At 36.1% G+C, this 23460-nt stretch overlaps 1 protein-coding gene across 5 annotated transcripts in view; it reads right to left on the minus strand.

Moving 5' to 3' along the window:
• The window catches only part of CEP350 (centrosomal protein 350), a 112454-nt gene that overhangs the window by 21988 nt on the left and 67006 nt on the right, over positions 1-23460 (minus strand). For 3 of the 5 annotated variants that reach the window (XM_036015010.1, XM_036015009.1, XM_036015012.1), the window contains 6 exons: positions 20226-20372; positions 18042-18199; positions 10486-10608; positions 9183-9382; positions 4268-4479; positions 1422-1566 (listed from right to left, as the gene is read on the minus strand). In XM_036015010.1, the coding sequence (XP_035870903.1) occupies positions 1422-1566; positions 4268-4479; positions 9183-9382; positions 10486-10608; positions 18042-18199; positions 20226-20372 (985 nt within the window). The remainder of the gene's footprint in view (positions 1-1421; positions 1567-4267; positions 4480-9182; positions 9383-10485; positions 10609-18041; positions 18200-20225; positions 20373-23460) is intronic. The other 2 variants (XM_028530572.2, XM_036015011.1) reach the window with 1 other exon arrangement.

A 23460-nucleotide genomic window follows, 5' to 3' on the forward strand; every position in this document is an offset into this window, starting at 1 on the left:
AAACCAAGATAAGAACCCACGTTTCCAAGTATCAAGTGTATGTCTACTGACGTGTTACTCTATAGGCAAGAACTCTACCAGAGCACAGGAAAGCAAACATATAACAATATTAATAGTTTTCTTTTTAAAAAAACAATTTTTATCAATAAAATATATTTTTCTTTTTTTTAACTAGAGGTTTTATAAAATCAATGTTAGAGAGAGAAATGAAGGGAGGGAGGGAGAGACAGCGAGAGAAATTTTGGGTTCTGTTGTTCCACTTATTTATGCATTCACTGGTTGATTCTTCAACTGGGATGACCCATTAATTCCATTTCTGAAAATTTATTCCTACTGAGATATTGAACAAGAATATATAAACATATAATGTTTACTACAACATAATATGCAATTAAATTTTTTGAATCTAAATGACCATCACTAGGGAAATGATCACATAAACTATGATACATCTACTCTTTGAAATATTATTCAGTTATTCAAAGAAAAAGGGAGGTCTATAAATACGAGTGTAGGAAAAATTCCATGATTTACTACTGTTTGAAACATTGAAAACAAAGAAGATATAGAATAGAATCAAAGACCAAAAAATATGTATATTTTTTCCTTTTCCTTTACTGAATGCTTACTCAAGTAAACTGAAAATGAGCTCAGAGGCATGCACTCCATACGGTATTAATCTTCCTCAGAATCGGACACAAACTGAACACTGTCTCTCTAGATATACTTTCCAAGATGAACTAACTCCTTGAAGTCTCTTAAAGTAGAAGCTGGCTGCTGCTTCTTTCAAAATCTATTTACTGTAGAGATTTGTAATAGGATGGAGGTTATGGGAAAACAGACAATGCTCCCCACTGCTAGCTGCAGTCTCTTCCCTACTTCTCCTCCTCTGAGCTTCACGCCATCCTGCTCTTCTGCCTCCCGTCTCTCCTTATGGTCATTAATTCACTCAAGAAACATTAATACAGTCCTACCACATGCAATGCAAAGTAGCTGCCAGGCTCCGGTGCTACAACTGTTAACACAACACGGACCCTCCTTTCCAGAAGTCCACATTCTGGGGGGGAGACCTGCTGGGTAACGTCTGGTTGCAATGCTGTGCTGCCTGACGTAACAGGTGGAAGCACAGAGTGCTATGGGGACACAGAAGCATGCCTGCCACGTGGGAAAAATTCTACAAATGCCTGATGAATACATGATGCCTATTAACACCAGAGAATATAACAGCTTGTCATGTTTGGTGTAATCAGAGGTGTATTTATCAGTAAAAGGTAAAGAATTATGCAATTTATTCTTGGCAAGAAAAAACACTTCGCAAATGCAACAAAGGATAACATAATACCAGCATACAGTTAGAGAAAACTTACCAAGAGAATCTCAAACATAGTACCAAGTAAAAAACTCTCCATTATTAGTCTCACCTGACTGGGTCATAGATAATGACTCGTCTGACCAACTGGAACAGGGCTGATGGGACTTGACAGGGAGACGACACTGTCCTCCAGTCCTGTGGCTTCCTTTGCTAGACTCTTGCTTTGACACAGATGCGCAGCTTTTGGGAGGTGACTGTTCAAACAGAAAACCAAATGGGAACTGTTCTGTGAATAGCTGTAAACTTTATTTAAACGTGAGATACTAATATTTACAAAAAATTTTAAATAACTATGACATAAAAAGTGAAAGCAGTTTACAAATTTTACAAAAAATAAGACTTCAATTTTTTAAAGGTATAGAAAAATGCTATAAAAAGCATGCTTTAAAAGATATTTATAATAAACTAGGAGTAGATTTTATAAGTGATATTTATCCTCTTTAATTTAAAAAATACTTAGTTGGGGGTGCAGGTATCTCTTCAACGTAGCAGTTTTATTTCCCGTGGACATATACCCAGAAGTGGAAATGCTGGGTCATATGGCAGCTCTCCATGAACAGATAAATGAATAAAGGGAAATGTGATATATCATTTCTGACAACATGGATAGATCCCGAGGGCATTATGCCAAGTGAAATTAAGTCAGAGAGAGAGAAAGACAAATATTGTGTGATTTTGCTTATACATGGAATTGAAAAAAACCCAAACTCACAAAAACACAGATCAGATTTACGGTCACCAGAGGCAGAGGACGGGCAGGGGAGGACTGGGCGAAGACAGTCTGAAGCACAGACTTCCAGCCACAAGGTAAATACTACAGCTGCAGTGCACCCCAGGATGACTGCAGCGAACACCAATGTGGGTGCACCCCAGGATGACTGCAGCGAACACCAATGTGGGTGCACCCCAGGGTGACTGCAGCGAACACCGCTGTGTGGCGTACCTGAAAGCTGCTAAGACAGTAATTCCTTAAAGTTCTTACAGCCAGGAAGAAAACATTTCTGTAACTATATGGGGTGACGGATGTTAACTAAACGGCACGGTAATCACTTCACAGGAGATGTGCGTCATGTCATTCTATGCTATACGCTTTAAACTCATCCAGTGTTATATGTCCGTTATATCTCAAAAAAGCTGAAAAAATTTTAAATGCCAAATGTGTACTACTTTTATGGAAGGAAGGGAGGGAAGGAGGAAGGGGAGAAAACAGAGCATAAGAAGACTGCCCACATGGGATTATTACAAAGGACATAATTTGGGCCCTGACATCAATGGAAGTGAGAACGCCTGACCTGACTGGTGGCTCTCATCACTTCCCGTCCCTGTGGCTCGGGGCAAGGTTCCCAGCCTGCTCGGCCTCAGGGTGGGGCTCAGCGCGGCACCTACAGCACTGCGAGGACGATCTGCGCAAGGCACTTAGCGCACTGCCTGGCACTTGGTAAGTAAGCACTCAACAGATACCGGTTTTTATTACAGGAACCACTTTAAGGCACACTAGTTTTGATCTCCTTGATATATATATTTTTTGTGAGGGAAAAAATCTATTTTTTGGTATTTAATCAGATGATGATGGCTATCCAAACCTCAGTAAGGATGTAGGTAAAATCTTACCAATTTATAGAAAGTAGTAAAATAGTAAGATTGTGTCAAAAAGCATAGTTTGGTTATAAATTCCTGAAAGGTAGGAATCATGTGACAAGTAAATTACCTATACAACAAGCCCATTATCACATAATAACCAAGAAATTACTAACATGATAATTTAAATAGAAGCTTTATATAATCTAAAAGTACTGTTTTCAAGTATGTGCATAAAGCCTTATATTTTGCAACATAACATGGAATGGGCTCTTCATTGGATTAAAAAAATATATTTATCCTCCAAATTTTTCAGGTGCTGTAATACATGTGACTCTGATTGATTTTCTAATAGGGAAATGCTATTCTCTCTTCACATCCATAAAAATACATTTTAAAAAAGGATTTTCCATTATGAATTTAGGTGAATTTTTAAAACATAGGCCTTAACAATATTTTTGTTTATTTAATATTTGATATTGTTAGGTTAAGTCCTTTTTGTACTTTACAAAACCAAGTTAAAAAGAATAAAGTTAAGATTGTAGCTTAAATTTTTACCAGCTAAGTTTTATTTATGAAGTATAGAATCAAGGACAATGTGGAAAACATTCTTATTCTCAAAGTGACCATTATTCTAATTTAAAATCAATAACCATTTCAGATCTGCCTTAAAAAGATGAGCACTGGCTGATGTGGTCAGTGGATTGAGCCCCAGCCTGTGAATCAATGGGTCACTGGTTCGATTCCCAGTCAGGGCACATGCCTGGGTTGAGCACAGGCCAGGTCCCCAGTAAGGGGCGCACGGGAGGCAACCACACATTGATGTTTCTCTCCCTTTCTTCCCCCCTCCCTTCTCCCTCTCTAAAAATAAATAAAATCTAAAACAAAAAAAAGATGAAACCTTACTTTTATTCTGATTATGAGTTATAGAACAGTTATTAACTACATTGTAGAAAAGGCACACTGGTGTATGATTTAAGCTCTTATTATTTCTATTATATGAAAAAACACAGATTTTAAAGCAACTTGTTATGTTCCCACACATTGTCTTTATCAAAGACTTTAGAAGTTCCTATACCCTCAATATTTATAGACTTAATAGCATGTAATTTTATAAATGTCGCTAAAGCTAAAAATCATACATAAATCTTTAGGAGTCAATGAAAAGCTTTATTTCTATTCAAATGTTATATATGTGTGTTAAAGGTATGAGTGATAGCTGACACTGTCATTAATAGAAGAACAGACCTGTTACTAATATACCTTTTAGACAGGTTTTTCTCTAAAGCTTTAAGATACAAATACACAAAAACTTACGTGTTTACTAGGAGAAGTAGTAGATTCCAGTTCCTGTGAAAAAACCATGTCCTCAGTCAGTAAGCTGTGGTCCGGACTGCCTGGCTGCTCCTGAGCTGTGGACTCACACGGCATGTAGTCAGCGGCCGGGCTGGCCAACTCTTCTGGGATGGAGCTTTCGCTGTGCAGGCGAGAGTATGAAGGGACTGGCGAGTCCGCCTCGCTCATCATTTCTAGGAGGAGAGGGCGAAAGCAAGAAGTACACAACCTGGTAAGGGAAATGCTCCACTGTCACACTTCACATTTGTTTTTAACATGATTTCACTAACTGCACCTAGATACAGTTTTTAATCCCATTGCTCAATGAACCACACTTGCTATGACGTCTGTTAGTCTAATTGAGAATTTGGCTGACACAGACTGAAAGGTTATCCGTGACATGTGACCAGCTATGACAGTGACTGGCACCCCAAGTGTTTGTGAAGACAGAGGAGTCACACACTCCTTTTGGAGTGAACACTGGTCCCACCAACCACTTTGGAAGACAATTTGGTAGAATCTGGAAAACGTGAAAACACTATGATCCAGCAAGTCCACTCTCCTAAGTATACATCCTTGAGAAATCCTGCATATGGACCGCAGGAGAAATGCCCATGGTCATTGGCAGAATTGTTATAATGGCCAAAAACTGGAAGGGACGCAAACGTCTACTGACAGTAAAATGAATAATCCGTGGTATATTTATATAACGAAATGCTACAAAGCAATAAAAATGAGTAAACTACCAGTAGCTCATCAGTGGAGACACACTATGAACTTTATTTAGCACTTTCAGAATTTGTAACATTGTCTTGCCTCTGGAATTTCCTGTCCATTGTGGCCTCTGCTCACTCTAAGAAAAATATATTTGACACTAAACAGGAAATTCTTAAGATTATACAAGTATAATACAAGTACACTGTTTTCCCTCTTTGTCTCTACAGGTATAATATCCCACAAAAATTTGGTTTTATCCCACTTTGGGTCAGTACTGCTAACATTTGGTATACTTAATTCTAAACCTCACTTAAAATTTTGGGCCCAATGACTGGACATTTAAAAGCACTTCAGTTCAAAATTTAAAAAGGCATATTTTTATACCATATATGTTTAGCGTAATCAGAATGGTTGAATGAAGGAAGGAATTCTAAATATCCTCAAGGATATTTATCTATTCTAAGATAAACTATGTATAAAATTCAAAATGGTTTGGAAAATGACTTAATTTTTAGGTATTAGGCAACGGAAGAATCCTCCACATTTCAGCTTTATTGTCCCTCAACACAATTTATTTTTTGTTCAATAATGGTAACATATATTCACTTTAAAAGTGCAAACAATATAAAGATTGTATCAAGATAAAAGTTGAAGGTCACCTGCCCTGAAAGAAAACTATGGAAGCTTCTCCAATCTGTCTGTGGAAGACTTTACTTTGGAAGTGTTCTTCTTCTTCTTTTTTTTGGCCTTTTCCCTTATTTTTTAATTACAAAAGTAGTACAAGAACGCAGTGCCAAAGAAACCACCTCCAAACCATGGGGAAGGATGGAGAGTGATTGGTTCATCCCAGCCCGTCATCTGCCCAATTTCCACACCCCCAAGGCAAACCAATGGCAGCCAGGTAGGACTGCTGTGTTGGGTGTCTTTCTAGACCTTGTACTATACAGCCTGACTTGTTTAAAATTTAATTTTTTTAAGTTGTGGTAAAAGACACATAATATAAAATTTACAATACTAACTACTTTCTTTTTAGAGTTCAGCTTCTTACTGAATGTATTACAAAAGAGGTTTAGTAAAAAGGACCAAAGCCCATGTCATCAGCAGACTCCTCAGATCCTTCTTTCTTGGCTCCATTTTCTTTTCCTCTGCTGGGGCAGCAGTGGGGGAGGGGCAGGACCTCGGGCTGGTGCCGCACTGGCTGCTGGGGCAGGTCCACCTGTCGCCACACTGCAGATGTGGCTCCCAGTTACAACAGTAACCATTTTTAGGTGCAGAGTTCAGTGACATTAAGTACATTCCCACTATTGTGCGACCATCACCACCAGAACGTTTTCATCTTCCCAAACTGAAACTCTATACTCTTAAGTAACTCCCAGTTCTCTCCTCACTTCTCCCAGCCCCTAGGAACAACCATTCTACTTTGTGTCTCTGTGAACTTGACTACTCAAGGTTCCTCATGTAAGTGCAATCATAATATATTTGTCCTTTTGAAGCTGATTTATTTCACTTAGCATAATGTCTTCAAGATTCATCTACTGTTACGTAGATGAACGTATGAGAATTTCCTTCCTTCTTAAGGCTAATATTCCATTGCATGTATGCACCACATTTTAAATAATCTATTCATCTGTTGATAGATATTTGGGTGGCTTTCATCTTTTGTCTACTGAAAATAACGCTACTACAAACATAGGCGTACAAACAGCTCTTAGAAAACTTGCCTTCAGTTCTCTTCAGTACATAAACCAGGGGTAGAACAGCACTTTGTTCCACCTACACACCAACAGGTTTGATACGTTACTTGTAAATGGCTTGAATGATGACCCCCTCTGCCCCTGTAAAAGGTTCAGGTCATGTTGACGTCTGAACCCCCAGAACCTGTGAATGTGATCTTATTTGGAATAAAGGTCTTTGCAGATGTGATTAAGGATCTTATGATGAGGTCATCCTAGATATGTGGTGGGTAGGCCCTAAATCCAATAACGAGTTTCTTTTTCTTTTTTTAATCCTCACCTGAGAGTATGTTTATTGAGAATATGTTATTTTAAGGGGACGGAGGGGGAAGAGAGAGAAACATCGATCAGTTGTCTCCCATATGCACTCTCCAAACTGGGGATCAAACCCCAGCCTAGGTATGTATCCTGACCAGGAATCGAACCAGCAACCTTTGGGTGTACAGGACTAACACTCTAAACAACCGAGCCACCCAGCCAGGGCCCATGACAAGTTTCTTTAAGAGACAAAAGAGAAGACAGACACAAATGTGATTACGCGAGACTGGCGTTACACAGATAAAAGGAATGACTATAGTTTGGCCACCAAAAGCTGGGAGAAGGAATGAAGGAATTATCTCCTGGTACCAAGAATTCTGCCAACACCTTGAGTTTGTATTTCTGATTTCTGGAAGTGGAAAAAAAATTTAAGCCAGCAAATTTAGGGAAATGTATGCAGGTATGCAACGGTATTTCTTTATGGATTTTATGCCCTGAAACTAATGAAATTGAACATCTTCTCATGTTTATTGATCATTTGGAGTTCTTCATTTGTGAAGTGACTGCTCATTTGCCTATTTTTTATAAGGTTGTCATTTTACTTTTCATTCATAGAAACTGCTCACATATGCTTGATACTATTCCTTTGCCAGTCTGATGTGGTGCAAATCTCTTACCTAGTTTTCCCTTTACGGTGTATTAATGAACAGAAATTCCTAATTTATTGAAGTCGAATTTATCAGTCTTTCACTGTACGGTGTTTGCTTTGTGTAACGTTAAATCTTGTTCCCCCTTGGTGTCATAAAGATATTTTTTTAGAATATCTTCTAAAGTTTTATAGTTTTAATTGTCACATTCAAGCTTTTCTTTACCCTTTGAAATGGATCTTTTTTACATTGTCAGGTAGGGATCCAACTACATTTTTTCCTCCTACAAAAACGTATCGGAGAGTTCCTCCTTTCTTCACTATTCTGCAAAGTTACCTATGTCAAAAGTCAAATTTCCTTTTTTGCATGGATTTTCCTCTGGGCTGTTTCACAGTCTATTTGTCTATCTCTGTGCAAATATCATACTGTTTAATTACTATACTTTCAGAAGTCTTGATATCTCATCAGACAAGTTCTTGCACTTTGTAGTTCTTTAGGAGCGAGTATGTTTCTGGTTCTTTGTGCTTTCACATACATTTTAAATGAGCTTATTAAACCTTATGAAGAAATCTTCATAAGGGTTGCTGGGTTTCTGATTTAAATTGTCATGAATCAATAGATAAATTCAGGGAGAATTAACATCTTTATGACACTGAATCTATCTATGAATATGGAAAAGATTTCCATTTATTTTAGTCTTCTCTCATGTCTCAAAAAATTCTTAATTTTATAAACATTAAAGATCTTGTATGCATTTTAAGTTTATTCTTAAGTATTTCATATTTTTTATTTCTATTATAAATGGTATCTTTTAAAAATTAGATTTTTCTAATCAATTTCTGCTAGTCTAAAGACATGTAATTAAGTTTTGTTTATGGAGTTTATATTCAGCAACCTTGCTAAACTCACTTATTAATTCTGATAACTGACATGTAAATGCTAAATTTTCTACATGCATAGTATTATCCATAATAATGAAGAGTTTTGCTTCTTCCTTTCACTCCTTAGGTGAAAATAAGCATCTTTGTTTTACTTCTAAATCCAAAGAGGTCTTCTATGTTTCCTCATTAAGTATGATGTCTGTGTTAGGGTTGGCTCGTTGCTTTTGTTAACAGCATCCTACATCAGGATAAGGGAAGTTCCCTTCTATTGCTACTTTGATCTGAGATTTGTTTCATTACAAATGCTTTTTACATTTTAAGTGCCTTTTCTGAATCTAATCCATTAAGATGTCATGTATTTTTTTCTCCTTTAATTTGTCTAAGTAATTCACCACATTATCAATTTTTTAATATGTGTTAAACTCCATTTGGTCATGGAACACCTCATTTCCATTTCATGGAATTTACCCATTTCTTCTACGTTTTCAAGTATGTTAGGATAAAAATATTTACAGTATTCTCTCAACTTTCCCATTTCTGTAGCATTTGTACATTACTGCCTTCACCACCCTTAATCATTAACATTTTTAAAAAATCATGAGTAAAACTTTTGTTACATTAGACTTCTGTTTGTAATCTGAACAGAGCTAGTATACATTACCTTTCTGTTCTGCTCTCTGTTCCTCCAGTTCTTTCTTAGGAGCTTTAGGCTTTATTAATTCTGTGTCCCAGGCAGCCAAAGCTTGTTTCTCCATTTGACGAATTTCTGCTTCCTCTGCGTCTAAGCGTCGCTTCCACTCGAGCAGCTCTTCCGCGTGCTGTCGCCGCTGCATTAGTTTCTGCTCCCGCTTGGTCAGAAACCTATGGTCACACCACGAAGAACAGTGAGAGCGCAAATCTGCAGGCAGAAATCACTCAGCGAGCGCTATCGCTCATCACCTTATCAACAAGCTGTGTAAAAAAGAACATTCTCACTCCTCATCTGAAAAACATTTCAGATCACAGAAGCTTAGATGAGCCAACTTATTTAGAAAACGAGAGAATTTATGTTTTACTTGTAATTTTAAGAGTAGCAAAGGAAAAAGAGTGGTAAATTCAGAGAAAAAATCTTCAGAACATCTGCACAACCATGACTGATAATATATATTCTTTTTTCATAGGTGATTCTTTTTCACAAAAGAAGACATATGGGGAATTTTTTGTGAAGGCTCAGGCTAGACAACACACAAACTCAAAACAACAAAGACCAAACCAACAACAAAAAGCAAACCCCAAAGCCCCCAAATAAGCAAGCAAACAAAAAACATGTTCATGTCCCGTTTTGACTTTTATTTTCAAATTCAATCTGGTTTTGCTTCAGGTGTAGTGAGTTTGGGAGCCATTACCTAAGAGATACAATGTCAGGTGTTAATCTGTTTTCCATGGAGAGAACTCTGAGCACTAGTCAGATGCCATATACATAAAAACATAACTTTATTTATTGGAGTAAAAGGATGCACCAAATGTCTCAAATTTCTCAGTTTAACCCTATCTCTGAAATGAAATAGCCCAATATATCTTAGCTTCAAAACATTAGGAGAAATGACTGATTTAGGGAAAGTTCTTTGAGTAGTTAAAAAGCTATTATTAAACTTTTCTCAAAAGTAGACGTTGCAGCTTCATAAAAGGTGGACTGCTCATGTAACTGGTATTAGATCTGTAGCGGTAGCTAATCAACAAAAATGCACCCAGGCATCCAACAAGCATTTGATATAAAGCACAGGAACTGTCACACTCCACTTCTTGAGCAGTCAGCACATCAAATTAATGTAGAAACAAAAAGGTTTCTATGGGACATTTGACAAGAGGCCTCTAGGCTCTTAGGGGGAAAAAAAAAGTAAGAAAGAAAAAAGCAGCAAACAAAACAAACAAAAAGAACAGAGCATGCTCTATCAAAGAGTGCACTGAAAAAGGTGCAAAGTTACCTGACCAACTGGTTGTAGATATACAGCTGGAATTTGGGATGAAGGTTGGGAAAACAGACACTGAGAGAGGCCCAGTGATGAGACGTAAAGACAGAGAAGAAGTAGTGAACAGGAGAGCAGTGTCTACAAAATAAGGAGGAAGATTTTAAAACCAAGAGATCAAGAGGCAGAAAGAATGAGAAAGGGAAAGCACAAGAGCTGAGTGAAGAACTTTTAATATGTTTCCTGAAGAACATTACAAGCTACTTGGTTAACGCAAGTATTATACTCTGTGTGACATATAAAACATGTACCTTTTATAGATCTTACCAATGATTTCTGAATAAACGTGCCTTTCTTCTTACATATTGCTTAACCATCATCTATACTTCCAGGTAAATTTACTTGTTTGTGAATAAAGTAATAAGAAGTATATTGTAGAGCTAAGTATGTTTTCCAATGAGCTTTAACATAAGAGTACAACAATTATGGAAGTGAACCTACATATCAGCAATTCTACACACATATGTTCTCTTGCGCAAGTGATTTTTATGTCTGTACCTTGTCATATATTTTAAGTCTTGAACTTAAATTAAAAAGCACTACATTTGCCTTATTTAACCTTACCATCATGATCAACTTGAAAATAATATAATTTTAAAAATCCACTTATACTAAAAATACACTGTTCACCTCTACAACATAAAGCTTACTGCCACTAACAGGACCTAGTGGAGGTTATCATGCTTTATGTTTAACAAGGGCATACTCGAATACTGATATACAATACCCATCTTATAAATTATCAGGATAAGAATTAAGAATAAACTAAGCTAGTCCTAATAAATACTGCCATTAAAATAATCATGCTGTGGACAGCTCAATCATAACATTAAAAGAAAATTACATATGTTAAAGTTATAAAAATAGCAAAACCCCACTAGTTTCCCTTCATTTTAAATAGTAAATAGATTATTATATACATGAAAAAATAAGTCCAGTCACAGTATGGAAAGGTTAACTCTCTTTGACAGAGCATGCTCCTGTTCACATGCACACAACAACTTACAGCTCAAGGCAACATTTATTGCCTTGGAAGGGCAAGGAATTGTATCGGTACATCATGGAAGTGAGAAAATCTAGGTATAAATCCAGCCGGTCACTTGGATTTTAAAAAGTATATAGAATCTTGCCTACATGTATATCTTTATAAAACAGACTACCAATGTGTTTTATACAACTTAATATTTCACTTAATATTTTAACTCCCCTTCATTTATACACACACACACACACACACATATATCTGGATTGCCTTGATTTTCACACCAAAGTTCAAGGAAAAACAATTTTGCCAAATTTCAGTAAGACACTGCAATCTTCCTTGCCATTCTTTATGAATGTATAATAAGTTTATTTTTATGCCAAGTATCAAAATATTATGCAAAAACACATGTACTTGGCAAAAGGTCCAAAAAAATGTATTCATAACATTCAAACTTCACCCACCCTCTCAAGTGTGTAACTGCTAAATGCATGCATGACCTAGTACAAAAAGCAGAATATTGAAACATAAAATAAACTATAAAAAGACACAATTTAATTTTTTGTCCAGCTCAATAAAGGATAATTTCTTCTATTAAAACAAATTTTTCTAATTAAAACAAATATTGATCTTTTTTCACATGCAAAGATTAAGCATATTCAAATGCTCTAGGTTAGAAATAAACAACAAGAAGAAATGGCCAACAGAAAAAGAAGAGAAAATATTTTAAGAAACAGTATAAGGGAAGTTTAACTTAAAGTTAGAACTTCTTCCCAGAGCAATGTTCTCTATATAATATATGTGTATTCTAGAAATGACGAGTATCCTTTAAAAGTTGAATAAAATAGAGATAAAAGAAGTACTTCGCACTAGAGTTAACTCCTTCAAGATGCTGCATGAGTACAAAATAAACAAAAGTTGTCAATCACAGAGACATAAATGTCTACTACTAATAGAAAATGCTACTAATACACTTTATAGTTGGTGTTAAGGCATCACCCCAACAAAGCCTCTGATGGTAACAGAACAGTGGACTTAGGATTAGAGGTATAATAGATTTAGTATAAATGGAGATTATGTTCCTATAATGTTTAATCTTAGGAAATTCATGAGTGCCCTGGTTGGTATGGCTCAGTAGACTAAGTGTCAGCCTTTGAACAGAAAGGTCATGGGTTCAATTCCCGGCCAGGGCACATGCCTGGGTTACAGGCCAAGCCCCCAGTTGGGAGCATGAGAGAGGCAACCAATCGATGTATCTCTCTAGCACATTGCTGTCTCTCTCTCTCTCTTTCTCCTTCCCTGTATGGAACCGCCCTGCCTGGTATCAGAAGCTGTAACCCCGCCTAGGCTAAGACTGAGGGAACGTCCTTGGAACCGTAAGCCAGCAAGGAGACAAAAGCTTATCTCCCTGGCAGGAGCGCTGCTTCATTCATAACAGAACCCCAAAGCTTGGTCAGTTAGCCAAAGACAGGTAAGATTCCCCAAGGGGGGAACGACCTAAGACAGGCACGATCACATGGGAGACCCCCAAGAAAGGACTTTGGGGGCTACAGCAAAAGGGGGTGATGGACCCTCGATCCTCAGCTTTGACATAGCCTGAGTCCTCATCGTCTGGGAGAAAATCTCCTTATCTCTTGGTTGCCTTAGTTTCCTTGCTCCACCTAAGCCTGAAACAATGACAGGGTGGTGCCGCTCTGTGCTGAAAAGGGCGGGTTCCCCGGGTGATCAGGCCTAAGAAAGAACATGTAAATTCCTGTGAAACCTTCTTTGTTTAGAATGCTCTCAGTTGAATAAGAAGGGTCCAAGGAGGAAGTTAGTTTGTTCCTTAAAAGTCTTACAGCTCTTTGACCCTGACTCAAAATAGGCCCTCAGACTTCCTTGTTATCTATTGTTTGATCCTTACTTCCTAGCAATGAGTAATGAGCTTTTACCTGAATTCTTATGCAAACGAAACCAATAAAAAGCCTCTCCCCACCAGGGAGGGTGGCCATGGCGCCCTCCAGGAGAGAGGGTGGCCAAGGAGCTCATCACAGTGAGGAATGGCCATGCTGTTCCTATTCCCCCACAGGACCTGGTTGTCTCTGTGCATGTTTTTTCTCGCGTTTCAACAAGCCATCCACAGCGTTCCATGATCACTGCTGGCCGGTGACCCACGCATCACTTCCCTTCCCTTCTCTCTAAATAAATTAACAAAATCTTTAAAAAATTATTATAAAAATTTTTTTAAAAAAGAAATTCATGAGTAACTGATTCATTTTTAAAATCACACTTTCATACTCTAAACTTGACATATGCAGCTATTCAATTCCAGCAATCAGCCAATGGGCACTCTTCCAGTTTAAGGGTCAGTTTCTACTAACTTGAAGTTATCAATGTAGGTTTTTTTTTAAATCCTCACCGGAGGGCACATATACTTTTTACTGATTTTAGACAGAGAAGAAAAGGGAGAGACAAGCCCTGGCTGGCGTAGCTCAGTGGATTGAGCGCAGGCTGTGAACCAAAGTGTCGCAGATTTAATTCCCAGTCAGGGTATGTGCCTGGGTTGTAGGCCATGACCCCCAGCAACCGCACATTGATGTTTCTCTCTCTCTCTCTCTCTCTCTCTCTCCCTCCCTCCCTTCCCTCTCTAAAAATAAATAAATAAAATCTTAAAAAAAAATGAAAAGGGAGAGACAAACATCGATGCATGTGCCATCGGTGATCAAACCAGCAACCTTTTGATGTACGAGGATGACACTCCACCATCTGAGCCACCTGGCCAGGGCCAGTGTAGTTTTTTTTTTTTTTTATTAAACCTGATACTGAAAGCAGACAGGCCAACTTAGCTCAACTTTAACTTCAGCTGGCTAAAGTCCAGAGAGCAAGGTTCTAGCTCTGTCTCTGCCATTATGTGTGTGACTTGGGACAAGTTACTTAATCCCTGTGGGCATCAATTTCTTCCTGTAAAACTAAAAGACTATACTAGATGACTTCCCTAAGGGCACTTCAAGTTCCATCATTTTATAATTCTTTCTTTCTCCATTGAAGTACCTCCTCATCCGTTTCGAAATACCATGACAAACTGCTAGACCATGTGTCATAAATGAGAACCTTTTTTTCCCTGGGTTAATATAACTTTAGAATGTTCCAACAGATTATAAAACCATGCTATAATTTCAAAGAGCAAAATAAAATAAACTCAAAACTATCAACAACTGAACCTAAAAAAATTAAAAAAAAAAACAAAACAAAAACAAAGCAAACAACTAGAACAGAAACAGAATTACAGAAATGGAGGTTACATGGAGACCACTGATCAATAAAGTGTCAGTGGGGAGAGGAAGGGGTAGAATGGGGAAAGGGTACAGAGAATAAGAAGCATAAATGGTGCATACAAAACAGGGGAAGGTTAAGAATAATAGTATAGGAAATGGAGAAACCAAAGAACTTATATGTATGACCCATGGATATGAACTAAGGGGGGGTTGGGGAATGCTGGTCAGAGGGGAGTGTATGGCAAAGGGGAATAAAGGGAAGAAAAAAATGGGATAACTGTAATGTCATAATCGATAAAATATACTTAAAAAAGGATTTAAATTTTAAATGATACTCTAGTTCTATTATTTGGTTCTGAAAGATATTAAACAAAATAAAACTCTAATACTCTAAATCATTTAAAAATTCTTTCTGGATCTATGATTCCTTAATTCTGTATTGTTATAAGTAAAATTAAAATGTGTTTTCATTTTTTTAACCTCATCCAAGGACATATTTTTAAAAATTGATTTTAGAGAGAAAGGAAGAGAATGAGGGAGAAAAACATCGATGTAAGAACATCGATCAGTTGCCTCCTCTATGTACCCCAATGGGGTTTCAAATTTGCAACCCAGGCATGTGCCCTGACTGGGAATTGAACTGGCAACCTTTTCGGTTGACAGGATGGAGCTCAATCCACTGAACCACACCAGCCAGGGCTATTTGTTTAACTTTTTTTTTTAAGATTTTAATGTATTTATTTTTAGACAGAGGGGAAAGGAGGGAGAAGAAGAGGGAGAGAAGCATCCATGTGTGGTTGCCACTCATGCACCACCTACTTGGGACATGGCTTGCAACCCAGGCATGTGCCCTTATTGGGAATTGAACCAGTGACCCTTTGGTTCACAGGCCGGCACTCAATCCACTGAGCCACACCAGCCAGGGCTGTTTAACTTTTTGATTAAAACCAAGTAAGTACATTTACTTCTAACTGGGAATATTTTTAAATATTCAAAATATTTAAAGGGAATATTACAGAAGTTCGGTGACCACAGGCTTCAGTTTTCCATGCTGCCTTGATCCACAATGATCAAATCAAAAATAATGTTTGTGTTTTTTTTTCTTCTTATTCTAGAAAGTACTAATTCTAAAGTATGTTTAATTCTGAACACTCATCCATGAAAATTTCCTTGATATACTCTTTTGATTACAAATTTCTTCCCTCTACGAACTTCCTTAGCAACTGACTTATATATATTTCTCTAAAGAAACCTGATACTTGTTTTTTCTCCACCTAGACTATCAACTCTTTGAAACAAGATTCATGTTTGATTCTTCTTTATTTCCCTCAGAACAAATAAGGCTCAAATGATTTTATTATTGGGTGCTACTGTAGCAAAATTAACTCACTATTTATTGAGTTGAAGATCTAATTCTAAAGCTTTCAATGATCTGAATGGTGTTTAAAAACTAGTTTTCACATATTACTTTGTTTTAAGATAAAAAAATATTGCATAATTATAATATTTTTCAATGTACTGGTAATTCTGGAAAATACTCCTGTTCATCCTCCAATTTCAGCACCGTCATCCCAACCTTAATGATAATTTCTTTGCCACTGCTGTCCTCACCCAATCCCTACCCATAAATACAACTGTATCACTTCAAACAACAAATCAAGGAGTCATTTAAAAAAAATAGTCATGAATGTTTCAAGGCCTATTCTCTCTTACAAACTTCTCAGAAGTTTACTGCAATGGTTGACAAAGAAAGGGAGAACAATACTACAAAAATTTTAGGTTTTTAGTATTTTGAATTCTGAGAAAATAATTAACAGAACAAATAAATTCAGCCTTGAATTTGTTAAGGTTTAACCAAATCTGAAATAAGCACCTGAGACTATCTCACAGATAAACAAAGACTTGCGGTTTCTTCCACACATGATTAAACTTATTAGGCTATTGCTCATACAGGCCAGCTATGAGGATCTCACTGACAGAGACAACAAAGGGCCAATGAAGACACTACTCCATTAGCTGTCGTTCCTCCGACATTTATCAAAGACATTTGGACACAGATGTAAAGTGTCCATCAGTTATGAAAATTTATGAGAGAGATTATTCTGAATCGAAAGATCCTTGGAGCAAGACAGCATGTCGAAACAGAGTATGGGAAAATTTTATTAGGAATGAAAGAAAGCACCTCTAGTTTAAATTTCAATGAATTCCTATTTGAAGAAGCCTTAATTAGTCTATTCCATGGAAATCATCCAAAAGGAATATTTACACATTGGTGAATATTTGGTTTCACCCCCTTATATTTTTTATTTTTAAAGTTTGTACTTATTTTTTAAACTTATTTTAATAATCAATTTAGGCATATTTAAGTTATGAAATGCCAATATTAAGTTACTAAAATGCAATCTCCATTCAATAATGCAGTCCCAATGTAAAACACTGCACCTACAGCAAATATTTACTAAGATTTGACTTACAACCGCTTGGCTGTTCAGAAGCGAATTAAATCATAGATTGATCTCATGAATGTAAAGCATATTTATGAACACAGAGCACTATTAAATTTGGTAATATGTGGTACACATCACCAAGATATCAAGATAAAACTTAAGTTCCATCTGTGGTTCAAATTGCGAACTTAAAAGAGTAAACTCTCACATAAATGTCCTTTTATACGGTCAAAGCTGACATACAAGTGAGCTACATTTAGGTAGGTATAGCTTTCTTTAAAAGAACCTTTAAAAACTTATACTTGGAAACGTTTTAAAAGAACAGTAGAGTGTCGAGTCGTTCAACATCCCAGAATTTCAGTCTTTGTGGTCTCAACTGAGCAATCCACACCTACTCACAAGGTTAAGTCTCACTCTTCTATCTGAACAAGCCCACCACCTGTCGGACCGCCTCAGGACGAGATGACCCCAGGATACGCCATTAAGCGGCCGCTCCCCCAAGTCAGTAGACCTGTCCTCAGATTTCAGAGAAGGTACACATTTCACACTTACAACTTTCAGTGAAAGAAAGAAGAAAACATTGTCATGGGCATATGTGCAAATACTACTTTGATTTTTAAAGTAAGAAACCCGGCTGTATGAAAAACAAGAATATTTGTTTATTTATCAGATCTATAGTTAATTGACTTCTAGACAGACTTACTAATTCTGTTAAGGGGCTACTGAAACCATAAAATATTATATCAATCTAATCTAATGAAGTACATTAAAAATACTATTTGTTGCTGCTACTTCCAATGTAAACACAAAATATTTATAAAAACGAATTACTTTTCATCCATGCGGCTTCTCATTTTCTTCAGTTTCTGCATAATGCTGCTGGTCTCGCTGCTGGAGATGGAAATGGGGGAAGGGCTGCGGGTCTCCAGGTCAGTTGGGCCAGGGCTGACTGCCTTATTCTCCTTTGTATCATCATCACTATGAGAGTCCTGCAAACAGAGGGGGATAAAGTAGCACAATTTTACTGGAGTTTAAGATTTCAAAGTGATCATAAACACCTTCTCAAAATTAAGTTTATCTTGAAAACAATATTTCTAAAATAGCCAAAATTTAGGTATTACTTAACAGACAAAATTTTTATCACATATTTAAAACTGGCTAAAATAAAAATTTTATGTTATATATATTTTACACATATTTATATATAATTAAAGTGTAATAACTTTTAAGAGATTAAAAAAAATCAAGAAAACTTCTACCATTAGTAATCCAGTATCTAAATGTCCTAATTTTAAAAAATGAAACTACTCAAAAAGGAATATAAAATTATACACATTATAACTATATAAAACATATATGAGTAGACACAAAGAAGGGAACATACTTATTTTAATCACACTGATGAATGGATCTTTTTTCTGTAAATATTTCTTACAGAAAATATTTTCACAAGTTAAAAAGTTTATAATAAAAAGACATTTAGGAGCCATTGGTTTAATCAATACATTTTGATGAACAAATTCATCAGAAATATCAGTCACTTATTCTTTCAACTTTTCAGGAAGATGGGTTAGAAAAAATCATGATTAAAAAAATCCTCACCTGCAGATATGTTTATTGATTTTAGAGGAGGAGGAAGGGAGAGAGACAGAGAAAGAAACATCAATCAGTTGCCACCTGTATGTGCCCCAACCAGGGACTGAACCCACCACCTTTCAGTATATGGGATGAAACTCTAACCAACTGAGCCATCAGCCAGGGCAAAGTTTGTTTGCTTTTTAAAATTGATTTTAGAGAGAGAGAAACAGAGAGAGAGAGAGAAAAAAACATTGATCTTTTTGGTCCATTTACTTACACATTCATTGGTTGATTCTTGTATGTACCCTGACTGGGGATCAAACCCACAACCTTGGCATACTGGGACAATGCTCCAACCAACTGAGCCACCCAGCCAGGGGGTCACTGTTTTTACTTTGTGAACAATATAAACAAAGTAGATTCCAGCTCCTTCCTTTTTCCCTTCCTTCCACCTTAAGGCAACATCATCATTACTGGGTTAAATCTAAATCAGGTGCCACAACATTGAGAAGAAAACTTATGTGATATTCCTGCCAAAGATGCACAACCTGAATCTACTTACAAGGAAAACTAGACAAACCCAAGCTGGAGAACATTCTACAAAATAACTGGCATGTAATCTTCCAAAGTGTCAAGGTCATGAGAGTCAAAGAACTTTTCCAGACTGAAGGCAACCAAACAGACATGAAAACTAAATGCAGGATGTGCTTTTGAGCTCATGTTTCGATAAAAAGAACATTACTGTGACAACTGGAGAATCTTGACTGAGGTCTGAAGATTACATGGTAGTAATGTATCAATGTCAACTTTTAGCAGCATACTCTCAACTCAAGAAAACAGAGTTCTTTATACTGTGGTAGAAATTTTGCATGAATTTAAGATTGTTTCAAAATTTAAAGTATATTTTAAAAATCAAAGCAGAGAACATCAGAGTAATTTAACTATACTGCAATGTAGGTTGGGTTTTTCAACACTAGCTATATTGATACTTTACAGTGTCTCAGGACAGACCCAAATTTTGTTTTTATCTGAGTATCTCCTTTGAATCATGTATCATTATATTAATGTTAGAGAGCTGAAATAAATACAATATAAAGAACAAAAATAGTCTCCTTCGTTAATTCTGAGGAATATATTTAGATTGTTAAGGAAGAACAAAGGCTCTTTGTCCCAAATGAGTTCATAAATGGAAACCATTTTTAAGCTACTATATATGCTATGTGCCCCTTCCAAAATTTGAATATTCCATGGTAAAAAAAATACTGTCACTATACATAAAGACGTATCCTAGTCACATACATAAAAATGTATCCTAGTTCATCACTGTATCATAGTGCTAGGATGAACATACTCATCGTATTAAAAAATAATGCAGAGTTAGGTATTAGTAAGCAGTGTGAGGCAGAAACCAAAGAAATAAGAATTCATGTAATTTACCAATTTATTCTCCCCTGCAGATTTTAACTTCTCCTGAAGTTTTATGGTGGTCTGCCGGATCCTTTCTATCTCCTCCTGCTGTTTAAGAATCAGTTGTCTTTCCTTCCGAGCTGCCTTATTGGCTTCTTGCAGACGTTTAATTTCTGCCTAAGGTTTAAAGAGTTAGGAAAGGTACTGAGATTTGGAGGGAAAAAAGTCCGAAGTAATTATTTGAAAAAGAAAATCCAATCATCACATATAACAAAAATAAACATACACAGTATTTCAAGATAAAGGTAATAACATGGAGAACTTTGTAAACATTAAAAAAGTCACATAACTCTATCCATCTAAAGTAATTTAACATAATCCCTTAAATAACTATAATTACAACAGACTGATATTTCACATGCTCTCTGTAAACGTACTATACCCTTCACATTTTTCCATAGTGCTGCCTGTTCTACACACTTATTTTTTATTGCATATCAAGTAAACTCATTAATGTAATCTTTATTCTATTGCTAATCTCTTAAACCCCTTATAATTTTTTACCATCACCAACAATCTTTAATGTCTATAATTGTTTCATACTAAGCATTAGTTCTTTAGGAGACATGCCCCCCGCCCCGAAAAAAGGACAAATAGATCAGAGAATGAATCATTTTTATGGCCCTTAAAATAGTTTTAAAAATTGCTTTCTAAACAGAATTGTCTCCACTTAAAATGTCACCAGAAATATTTAAGGCTACACTGTACCAAACTCTTTCCACACAGGATATTACCAGGTTCTCTGTTGCTAATTAAGTGGGCAAAAGATGATACACTACACTGTTAATAATTGTTAAAATTTAACATTTTTCATGAATGTTTTCTCGTCAATAAAATTAAGCATAATAAAGTCATTAACAATGTTATAATTTCTTGCAATAATGTTTGAGACTTTTTTGAAACTAGCTGAAAAATGGAGAATAGTTCACAATAAATATCTCACTTCCAAAATCCCAAATTAACAATTTTTAACAGTTTGTCATTGTTTCTCCTAGTGTTTAATATTAAGCACTACAGATAAAACCAGCCTGCAATCCCCTACCCCAGCTCCTCATGGTAACCACTCTCATGGAACGTATGCTTCCAGTACGTTCTTTTCAAATTCTTCTATAAATATTTGTACTTACTTGCAAAAACATATACTGTTTGGTTTGTATGTTTTTAAATTTTATAAATAATATTATACATATTTTCAATCTTGCTTTATTTACTACACATTGCTTCTTTTTTTTAACCCTCACCTGAGGACACTTTCCACCACTTTTTTTTTTTTTTTTTTTTAAAGAGAGAGGCAAGGAGGAGAGAGAGGGAGAGAGAGAAACATCAATTGGTTGCCTCCCCTACACACCCTGACTGGGATCAAACCCACAGCCTAGGTATTTGCCCTGCCTGGGAATTGAACCTGCAACCTTTTAGTTTACAACATGACATTCCAACCAACTGAGTCATACCAGCCAGTGCTAGACATTGCTTCTGATATTGCTCTGTGTTGATTTATACCTATATGCTGTATAAAATTATATTGGAGGTACAGATATTTCATTTATCTATTACCCTATGGTTGGATAAGGTTGCTCCTACTATTATAAACAATGCTACAGTGAACATCCTTGTACTTCTGTGCCTCCTTGGACACACACATTAGTTTCTGTGGAGGAGCAGACCTCAAAGTATGGTCCATGGGACTCCTTGGGAGGGTCTCTTAGGGTCAAACCATCTTCATAATACTAACACATTATTTGCCCTTTTCATTCTCATTCTCTCATGAATATACAATAGCATTATATGTACTCTTAAGAAAGTTACATTTTCCAAAACAAAAAAAAAAATTAGTGAAAAAATACTATGTCGAGTTTTGCAAATCTCTATTATCTGGATTGATTTTTAAAAAAATATCTTAAATGGTCATTTAGAAAATGATAGTTCAATGAATTATGCAGATCTTCCAATACTGACATATTATAGTAGATCAAAAATTACATTCATTAATATCATCACTGATCTCAAAAGAAAAGTTCATCAGTATTGAATTGGGTGGTAGATAAAAATTTTTCAAAATTCTGACTTTTGCTTGAAAGTTTGAATTTTGTGTCTGAATAATTCTTTCAAGTCTAATGGAATTCCATGAAAAACTATGGCTAGTTCTGCTTGCAGTTCAAACAACTGTACAAATTATCCTCCTTTGGCTAATAATCACTGTACTTCGGTTTCTAGCAAAAGTGCTTAATTGTGGGTTTTCCATTTCTAATCACACAGGATATGAAAAAAAAAAACAAGTACTCAAAGGTCAACACTCAATAAAATCAATAATTTTTTTTTACTTCTTAACCAGGGCATTTTTCTGTGAAAATAGCTTTTTTCTTTTTTCTTTTTTAGTTTCAAGTGTGTGGCAGTAAAACACATTCTGACTACTTACATAATTTGGTCCCGCTGCCCTGATTTGGGCTATGGCACCAGCAGTGTCAACCACCATTGTTTCTGCATCATTTAGTGAAAAATGTCAACACACAAAAAGGGAAAATTCACATCCCATTATTATCATGAACATGGAAGGTTTCAGAGACCTTTTGAAAACTGCTACTAGCTTAGACCTGAGTTTCTGAACCAATTAATGTATAAATTCACCCAATCTCAGCCCAAAAGAAAGACACTCTTTCAAGGAGGGAAAAAATTTTCTTCTCTCTTAAAAATAGCCATAGGATATATAAAGAAAATGTTCACTTTAAGTGGTGAATAGTATAAGTGAATTATTCAATTTAAAATGGTTATTTCCTAATATGTGCATTTCACCAAAAAAAAAAAAAAAAAAAAGGAGTAACACATAGGAAAACATATTCTCTTTTTTCATACACTTGTACAAAGATAATGTGACCATTCAGCCATAACAGTACCAGTGAAAATAATTCTTACTGATTTAGCTGCAATAAATATCTTAGTACATTTACATCTTCACACTCTGGTGCTTTTGTTTCTGTAGGGTAACTTTCCAGGGGTATCCAGTTGGATCAAAGAGTATTTTTTTCACATTTACTTTAAAAACATTCTAAAGTACTACAAACATAATATGCAGAAAAACTAGTCACTCAAAGTCCTACCAGTGGGACTGAACAGTGTGCTGTATTTGTTTCAAATCTCTTTTTCAAACATAAACCATTACACATGAAACTAAGCCCCACTCGTGCCTTTCTCCCACTCACTCCCTAGA

The sequence above is a fragment of the Phyllostomus discolor genome, chromosome 14, assembly GCF_004126475.2.
Source record: "Phyllostomus discolor isolate MPI-MPIP mPhyDis1 chromosome 14, mPhyDis1.pri.v3, whole genome shotgun sequence".
In the NCBI taxonomy this organism is placed as follows: domain Eukaryota; kingdom Metazoa; phylum Chordata; class Mammalia; order Chiroptera; family Phyllostomidae; genus Phyllostomus; species Phyllostomus discolor.